Source organism: Nematolebias whitei, chromosome 18 (assembly GCF_014905685.2).
Source record: "Nematolebias whitei isolate Nwh7 chromosome 18, NemWhi1, whole genome shotgun sequence".
Taxonomy (NCBI): domain Eukaryota; kingdom Metazoa; phylum Chordata; class Actinopteri; order Cyprinodontiformes; family Rivulidae; genus Nematolebias; species Nematolebias whitei.
In genome coordinates this window covers 41,354,082-41,363,692 of record NC_056515.1, presented here as the reverse complement: position 1 = coordinate 41,363,692, position 9,611 = coordinate 41,354,082, and the positions used below count along the sequence as shown (strand labels likewise).

At 44.0% G+C, this 9,611-nt stretch overlaps 1 protein-coding gene across 2 annotated transcripts in view; it reads left to right on the top strand.

Moving 5' to 3' along the window:
* The window catches only part of LOC119424879 (nucleolysin TIA-1), a 115,457-nt gene that overhangs the window by 19,227 nt on the left and 86,619 nt on the right, over positions 1 to 9,611 (top strand). For both annotated transcript variants that reach the window (XM_037692393.1, XM_037692392.1), the window contains exon 4: positions 969 to 1,023. In XM_037692393.1, the coding sequence (XP_037548321.1) occupies positions 969 to 1,023 (55 nt within the window). The remainder of the gene's footprint in view (positions 1 to 968; positions 1,024 to 9,611) is intronic.

Below are 9,611 nucleotides of genomic sequence, written 5' to 3'. Positions count from 1 at the left end.
GCTGTTGTTGTTGTTGCTGTTGTTGTTTTTGCTGCTGCTGTTGTTGCTGTTGTTGTTGTTGTTGCTGTTGTTGTTGTTGTTGTTGCTGCTGTTGTTGTTATTGTTGTTGTTGTTGTTGTTGTTGTTGTTGTTGTTGCTGCTGCTGTTGTTGCTGTTGTTGTTGCTGCTGCTGTTGTTGCTGTTGTTGTTGTTGTTGCTGTTGTTGTTGTTGCTGTTGCTGTTGCTGCTGTTGTTGTTGTTGTTGTTGCTGCTGTTGTTGTTGTTGTTGCTGTTGTTGTTGCTGTGTCTGTATTTGATGCAGTAAAGAAGTTTCTTGACACGACGTGTGTTTCCGTGTTTTGTTCCTCGAGCTCTGTGTGTTTTATTCTTTCTTTGTATGAATTAATTTCACGGCCCTGTAATGTTCTCATGCAACGTTCTTTGATCTCCTTTACTTCATGCTCGTTTGTCCCCCTACATTTTAATGCTGTGTGTTCTTTTTGCATAATTCTCTCCACATAGAATCCACCTAAGAGCAGCTTGAATCAAACCGTTCAGTTGAAAATATTTTATCCTCAACAGGTATTGAAGGACCGTTTGAGGAGTATAACAAGTTCGTAAAAATCACTTATTTGTAAGTCCCTTGTTATTTGGACCTTACTTCCTACAGTTTTTCTCCAAATTTTTACTAGATCAAAATAAAATATTCCTGATTATGAAGAAGTCTTGATATCCATTTTTATACTCCACTGTATTGTTCTGTGTTGATTAATGCAGAGGTATGTAACGATAGCTAACGATGGATGAAACAGTTTGTGTTGCTTTAAAGACCCAACATGTGGCTTTCAGAAGCCGTCTTAGTAAAAAGTACTCAATCAAAAAGTATGGCCTAAGTAAAGCGAGACAAAACCTCAGGCTCCTCCTCTTAGTCACTTTTCACATCTCACCTTTTTTATCTTCCGTTCTTTTTTCATGTCTCTGTGTTGCAGGAGGTGAAGGTTAACTGGGCCACAACGCCAACAAGCCAAAAGAAGGACACGAGCAGTAAGTTGCTCTTCTCATACTAATAATATTAATGTGGGCTTCAAGTTCAAATCACCTTTATTGTCATTTCCATCACATGTGGCACATGAGGTGGAAGGAAATTATGTACTCAGGGTCCCAGTTACACCCAAAATTAGCACAAATATAAAGTTAACAAAAAAGTTTAAATCATGTCATTTGGACCAATTTCTTTAAGCGAGAAATGTTTCATCCCTCATCCAGAGGACTTCATCAGTCTGTGACGAAAAATATAAAATATATATCCTGATGCATGCTCAATAATCCAGGTAGAAAAATCCAAAAAAGTTAAATCTGGTCCTCTGGACATTCAAAAAAACAAAACAAAGCAAAAAAATCTAGAAACGTTTCGTCTCTCATCCCAAGAGACTTCCTCAGTCTGAGGTGCTGTATTCAGCTCAGTCTCTTAAATAGCACCTTCTCAGAGTGGATCAACCAGTTTGCTGCTGACAACCAGAACCAGCTGATCACATGCTCAAGAAGGACCATCAGCCTAACAATGGATCATTAGCACCTGATGGCTGTTTACTGTTCACAGAGGGCTGAGTGATACTAGCAATCACAGCATTGTAAGAGGGGGACAGTTGAACCTGGAGGCTCCACCCCTGTTTAATGATGGACGGTTTCTTTTCACAAAGATGGCCTCCTTTACTCCTCTCTCAAACCATCGTTCCTCTCTGTCCAGGATGTGAACATCTTCATCCCTGAAAGAGTAAATATATAGTGTTAAAAGAAACACTATACAAGGATCTAAGATATACGCTAATCGAACACGATACAATACAGGTGCTGGTCATAAAATAAGAATATGATGAAAAAGTTGATTTATTTCAGTAACTCCATTCAAAAAGTGAAACTTGTAAATTATAGGGCTGGGTACGTTTCTAAAAAAATCAGTGTCGGTACCTTCACTTCGGTGTCCGTTCCTGGACGGTTCTTTTTTTCGGCACCAATTTTGTAATTAATATTAATTCTAACAAGAATAAAATTATGTTACACATTACAGTACAAATTGTGAGTTTTATTTTTAAACTTTAGTATTTTTCTATTCCCAGCAGTTTTCTTACATAAAAATAAACAAATAATTTCCAGTTCAAAAGACCAGTTTCAAACCAGTGACACATCAGTGTGTAATGGTCACTGCTACACACCGAGGACCTTTTCAGTTTTTCTTCAGAAACATCAACATGTCTGTTTCTCTGGACACAAACCAGCTGCTCCTGGCTGATGGTGTCTCCAGCAGTAGATGTTCACTCTGAGGCTGTAGATGATGCTTGTTGCACACACAGATACCTGGTTGTCAGTTTGACATATTGTCCCTCACATTCCACCAGCAGGTCACAGGATTCACTGAGGTAGAGTTGATGCAGACTTCTGCACCTCTGTGTCTCTGCCTGAATCTTCTCTGTGGTTCTCTGGGGTTTAGGGCTCTGATCATCTCCCTAATTGACATGAGAACAAAACATCAGCAATAACATGGTTGTGTTATTATTGATCAAAAAACATTATCTAGGCTGAAAGATAAAAGTTTAACTGGTCAACAACATCTTTTACAGCTTAACTTACCTCCACCATGCAGCTCCACTGTAGAAGAAGCAGCAAACTTTTAACAAGAAAGTCTGTGATTGTCCTTTGGCCCCCACCTCACTTTTCTGTCTGTCCTCACATCTGGGTCAGAGGCTCCTGTGAGGAGAACATGAACACAAACCGTGAACATTAGTGAACTGTTTAAGCAGCTGACTGGATGGATGAGCAGTTTTACAAGCTAAGATTTATCTGTTACTGTCAATCTTTAGTTAGCTTCTGAGTTTAGCTAGCTACGTAGATAAAATAAATTTACACACTAATATCTTAAAGTTAGCGTTACATGGATCCTAGTTTAACTCTCAGCGATGCACATATTAAGCTGCAATAACGTTAACAAACGTAAACTCACCAGCTGAAACGCAGACACAACTCCGTCCTAGGAGTTCTTTGATGAAGAGTCCGGTCGTGGAGATAATGAATCAGGCCGTTCATGCTCTCTAACACTCACAGGCCGACTTTAACACTGAGATAGGACGAGGTGAGCCTGTGGTGCTTCTCTCTCCTCGCAGAAAAACATGGAGCAACTTTCTACTCATAAATTGAAGCCATTCGACGCCACACACACTGCGCACGTGAACCCCGTCTGTGGGCATCACCAGCACCATAGACATACAAGCTGTACGGCAGCTCTATACAGCTCTGGGTGTAAATACGTAGTCTGGTGTTTTAACTGCCTGCATGCTGAAACCACATGACACGTTACAGCCAATACCGAAACTTGACACCGAAAAAAGAGTGACGTTTCAATCCATACACCGACGGACGCAGTTCTGTCGGTTCTATAAAAGAACCTCAGTTCAGTATACAGCCCTAGTATATTATTTTAATTACGCATAGACTGATATATTTCAAATGTTTATTTCTTTTAATCTTGACGATTATAACTGACAACTAATGAAAACCCCAAATTCATTATTTCAGAAAATTAGATTATTACTTAAGACCAATAAAACAAAAAGGATCTTTAGAAATGTTGGTCAACTTTAAAGTACCGTATTTTTTGCTGTATAAGTCACAGCTTTTTTGCATAATTTGCATGCCCTGTGACTTATAGGCCGAAGCGACTTATTTATGGATTTTTTTTTCCATATTTATAAACCAATTTTTGGCTGAGATATGACCGTTTTCATTCATTCTGACTGAAAAAAATTGAACACTACCATTTTCAGCCACAAGATGGCAGCAGAGTAGTAAGGCATGCTGTTGTATCATGTGCTAGGTAAATGTGGCTATAATGACCAAAAATTCAAGACAAAAACAACAGGACTTTATTTATTATACTTTATACTTTATTATTTTTGTCTTGAACTTTTTTGAATTTACCATGTCCTGGATGACTGAGAATCTTCACCAGCTATTAATGACACAATTGGCTTGCCATAATGCCCCCACCTTCGTTCTGCTCACTGCTTCGAGCAACCGTCAAACCAGCTTCATTTCACTGCACCGCCCCGGCGAAATGCAGCTAATTTTACCATTACAGTGCATTTATTAAGTAAAAGTTCAACTGAGACTCACTTTTGCTATAAGTCAAGCAAACAAATAATTGTTTTAGGTGCTTTTCTTGTTAAATTTCGAAGAAATATGCAGCGTTCCTCCTCCTTTTTTCCTCCCTGTCTGTGCGCTCCTGGGGGCACAGAGGCAGCGAATACTTGAAATACAGCTAATTTGACTGTTAAAGTCCTTTTATTAAGCAAATGTTAGACTGAGACACACCTTTACTGTAAATTCGAGCAAACAAATAATTGTTTTTAGGTGGTTATCTTGTTGAATTTGAACAACGACTCGTCCCGTTCACACGTTTACTTCTGCATATCGGCTTTTGAAATACAGCTGATTTGACAGTCCAGTTTCTATCCGTGAGGCTGACACATTGTCCAGTTTTAAGACTGGGCTTAAAACTTTCCTTTTTGATAAATCCTATAGTTGGGGTTGGCTTGTTATGCTGCTATAGACTTAGACTACTAAAGGACAAATTGACCTCATTTCCTTAAATGAATTGTTAAAATTGAATAGTATTCATTTGATATTATTTCTGCCTTAACTTGATTCTTGACCTGCAATTGTGTATCTTTTCCTACTCAGCCGGTTGAAGCAGATGGCCACTTGTCCTGAGCCTGATTCTGCTAAAGGTTTCTTCCTTATGAGGGAGATTTTCCTTTCCACTGTCGCCTTCGTGCTTGCTCAAGATGAGAGTTTTGTGTTGGAGTTAAATTTAAAGCAGTCTGCTCCTCTTATAAATAGTGTTAACTTCTTATTTTTATATGAATGTTTCAGTTAACTTATGTTATATATGAATGTTTCTGTTCAGTGATTTTTATGGACAAAACAAAACAAGGAACTCTGTCCTTTGCCCGGATGTGGGTTACCGGGGCCCCACCCTGGAGCCAGGCCTGGGGGAGGGGCTCGTCGGCGAGCGCCTGGTGACCGGGTCTCCACTCATGGGACCCGGTCGGGCTCAGCCTGAAGGAACAGCATGGGTTTGCCTTCCTGTGAACCCACCACCTGCAGGAAGGGCGATAAAAGTTGGGTGCATGATGCTATGGGGCAGTGGCCGAAGGCGGGGACCTTGGCACTCTGACCCTGGCTTACCAAAGCTAGCTCTTGGGACATGAAATGTAACCTCTCTGGCAAGGAAGGAGCCTGAACTTGTTCGTGAGGTTGAGAGGTACCGACTAGATATAGTTGAGCTCACCTCAACACACAGCATGGTTTCTTGAACCGATCTCCTTGAGAGGGGCTGGACCTTATTCCACTGTGGAGTTGCCCATGATGTGAGGCGTCGAGCTGGTGTGGGTCTACTTGTAGCCCCTCGACTTGGTGCCTGTGCGTTGGAGTTTTCCCCGGTAGATGAGAGGGTGGCTTCCCTTCGCATTCAGGTTGGGGGATGGGCTCTGACTGTTGTTTGTGCCTATGTGCCGAACTGCACTTCATAGTATCTGACCTTCTTGGAGTCATTGGCAGGGGGTGCTGGAAGTTGCGCCAGCTGGGGACCCCTTTATTCTGCTGAAGACTTCAGTGCCCACGTGTGTAATGACAGTTTGTTCTGGATGGGCGTGATTGGGAGGAACAGCCTCTGATCTGAACCCGAGCGGTGCTCTGTTGTTGGACATTCTTTGCTAGTCATAGTTTGTCCATCACAAACACCATGTTCGAACATAAGGGTGTCCATAAGTGCACTTGGTACTAGGACGCCCTAGGTCATAGAGCGATGATTGACTTCATAGTCGTGCACAGCGACTCATCTGATTTGTGGCCGTTTGTTTTGGACACTCGGGTGAAGAGAGGAGCTGAGCTGTCAACTGATCACCACCTAGTAGTGAGTTGGATCAGATGGCGGGGGAAGATGCCGGACAGACCCAGTAGACCCAAATGTGTAGTGAGGGTTTGATGGGAACGCCTGGCAGAAGAACCCATCAGAGAGATCTTCATCTCGCACCTCCGGACGAGCTTTAACTGCATCCCAGCTGAAGTGGGGGACATTAAGTCCGAGTGGGCCATTTTCCGCGCCTCGCTTGTTGAGGTAGTTGCCTTGAGCTGTGGCCACAAGGTTGTCGGTGCTTCTTGCGGTGGCCATCCACGAACTCGGTGTTGGACACCCTGGGTTAGGGAGGCTGTCAACCTGAAGAAGGAGTCCTATTAGGCCTTGTTGGCCAGTGGGACTATGGAGGCAGCTGAGGAGATCTAGAGGACCAAGCAGTGTGCAGCCTTAGCTGTTTCTGAGGCAAAAGCTCGGATGTGGGAGGAGTTTGGTGGGACTTTTGACAGAGACTTTCGGTCGGCTTTGAGGAGATTCTGGCAAACCATCAGGCGGCTGAGAAGGGGAAAGCAGCACTTTATTAACACTGTGTTCAGTGAAGGTGGGGTGCTGTTGATCTCAACCAGTGATGTTGTCGGGAGGTAGAAGGAATAGTTCTCGAACCTTCTCAATCCCACCAGCACGTCTTCCATGGAGGAAGCTGAGTCAGGGGACTTTGGGGTTGATCCATCCATAACCGTGGCTGAGGTCGCCATGGTAGGTAAAAAGCTCTGAGGCGGCAGGGCTCCGGGAGTGAATGAGATTCTCCCTGATTTTCTTAAGGCTTTTGATGTTGTGGGGCTGTCTTGGCTGACACGCCTTTGCAACGTCGCGTGGACATCAGGGGCAATGCCACAATTGGCAGACTGGGCTGGTGGTGCCCTTTTTAAAAAAGGGGGACTGGGGGGGTTTGCTCCAATTATATGGGCATCACTCTCCTTAGCAACCCTGGTAAGGTCTATTTATGGGTACTGGAGAAGCGAGTCAGATCGTTGGTCAAACCTCAGATCCAGGAGGAACAATGTGGGTTCCGTTCTGGCCACGGTACACTGGATCAGCTCTTTACCCTCACTAGGGTCCTCGAGGGGTCATAGGAGTTTGCCCATCCAGTCTGCATGTGTTTTGTGGACTTGGAGAAGGCATTCGACCTTGTTCCTCGTGGTACACTGTGGGGGGTACTCCATTAGTATGGGATTGGAGGCCCGTTATTACGGGCTGTTCAGTCAGAGTCAGAGATTCTTTATTGTCATTCGCACCACATGTGGTACATAAGGTGGAACAAAATTATGTACACAGGGTCCCAGTTACATCCAACAATAAAATGTAAAAGAAAAACAGTAATAAGATCTAAGATATGAACTAAGAAAAACATCAACTAAAATACACTAAGCACTAATAGCATAAAAACATTACATTTAACAGCAGTACGAACTTGAGTTTGTGTGAGCAGATGAGCACGCATGAACACATCAACATGAAACAGATCAGCAGCAACATTGAAACAGATCAGCAGCAACATGATATGGTTTTTCACAGTGATTATTCTAGTTAGAGATTCATGAGTCTAACAGCCTCATGGTAGAAGCTGTTCCTCGGTCTAATGGTTCTACACTTAATGCTCCTCAACCTCCTTCCTGAGGGGAGCGGGGCAAAAAGTGTGTGTGCTGGGTGAGTGTGGTCCTTCATGATGCAGGTGGCCCTCTTCCTGCATCTGGAGGTGTAGATGTCTGTGATGGTGGGGAGACTGACTCCAACATCTTCTGTGCAGCCTTCACCACTCTCTGCAAAGCTTTTCTTTCTGCAGCTGTGCAGCCTCCATGCCACACGTTGATGCTGGAGCACAGGATGCTCTCCACTGCACATCTGTAGAAGGAGGTGAGGACTGAGCTTCCAGACCAGCTCATCTCAGCCGCCTGAGGAAGTAGAGTCTCTGATGAGCTTTCTTCATCAGGCTGGTGGTGTTCTTGCTCCAGCTAAGGTTGTTGTTCATGTGTACACCCAAGTACTTGTAGCTGGAGACCACTTCCACCACAGATCCTCTTATGTTCAGAGGGGGTGTAGGTGTGTTTGTTCCTTCTCAAGTCCACAATCATCTCCTTCATCTTCTTCACATTGATGTGAAGGTTATTCTCTTTGCACCAGCTCTCCAGGTGTTCCACCTCCTGACTGTAGCTGAACTCATCATTGTTTGTGATGCATCCCACCACCACTGTATCATCTGCAAACTTTACAGTGTGACAGCCTGGATGGGTAGCTGCACAATCATATGTGAGCAGAGTGAACAGGAGGTCCAACAAGCAAGTCCAACTACATCTAGTTGGTACCGTTCAACCTCACACACAAGCTCCGGCTCCTTACCCACCAGTGAGGTGACATTCCACACCCCAGGAGCTTATTTATACCACCAGGAATCAGCATGGCCAAGGACCCTCCCTCGCCTGCTGCCAGGGTTAATCCATCCACAGCACCCGACCTTGCTGGACCTCCCCGCAAGTGATGAGTCCAGGTGGCTTCCTGTCCTTTTTTTGGGTGTTGTCCGGCCGAGCTTCAGGGGCCAAGGCTCAACTTCCCAGTGCTCAGGTGTCTGGCTCCAGGAAGGTGTCCCGGTTTCCCTCTTCTGGGCTAGGTTTCCAGATGCATGTTTATCCAACCAGGGTTGAATCGCTTTTAGTCTAATCCCTCCCCCAAAGCCTGTTTGCCATGGCGGACCCTACTAATGGCTGATGCCCCCAGAGGGGTCAGTGCAGGGAGGTAGAGTTGTGATTTCTGACCTGAGCCCGTGCCAGACCCAAAATTCAAGCTGGGTCGGGCCAAAATTATGTGCTTGATGGGCGGGGCGGGTCGGTCTCGGGCTATTGATGCGGTTACAGACAGCACAAAAAAAACTAAATAAGAATGCACAACATAAAATTGTGTTAATCTACTTGTAGAGCAGGAGGCAGCAAGTTTACTATGTTGAGGGTGAGGAAAGAAAGAAAATAGAGTAAAAATAAAATAGAGTGCAGCAGTTAATCAGACTGTGACAAGAGAGAGTAGCGCTGGCGCATTGCACATCTAATTGTGCATGTGGCCCAGCCCTGCTTTGCTCTTATCACACATCTGAGGATTTGCAGTTGACCCAAAACAAGCGACATAAAGGAGCTGGAAAGTATAAAAGAAAAGTAAAAACAGGAGAACTCACTTCTGATGTGTGTCAGGTGCACGCTCAGGTCCGACCGGTCGGTTGAAAGAGGTAAAAAAAAGTCCTATTAAGCTTCAGATGGATCACCGGATCATGAGTGGCATGTGTCCCACACCACACCCTGTTCTCATTTGTGGTGGAAGAAGTTGCAGCACCTGAAGCTACAAAAGCTGAAGTGAGCAGCGCGTTCAATTAAAATAGACTTGTCCTATATTTTTAATTTAGCTCTAAAATTATTTTTGTTCATCTGTATAATAGCCGCTCTTTAGAGTTTATTGTTTAGGCTATTCGATGACTTGTTAATAAACAAGAAATCTTATAACTTCCATTCTTTGAAATACATTTTTAAAACTATTATGTCAAACTCCAATAATGGTCAGTCAGGTCATCTGGACAGTTTCTTTTTGGTTGAAAGACGTTTCGCCTTCTATTTGGAGGGTTTTGTCAGTCTGAGGAGTCCCAGTTGTGCTATGGGGTCTCCAGTTTCTCCTATTGTTGCCAACC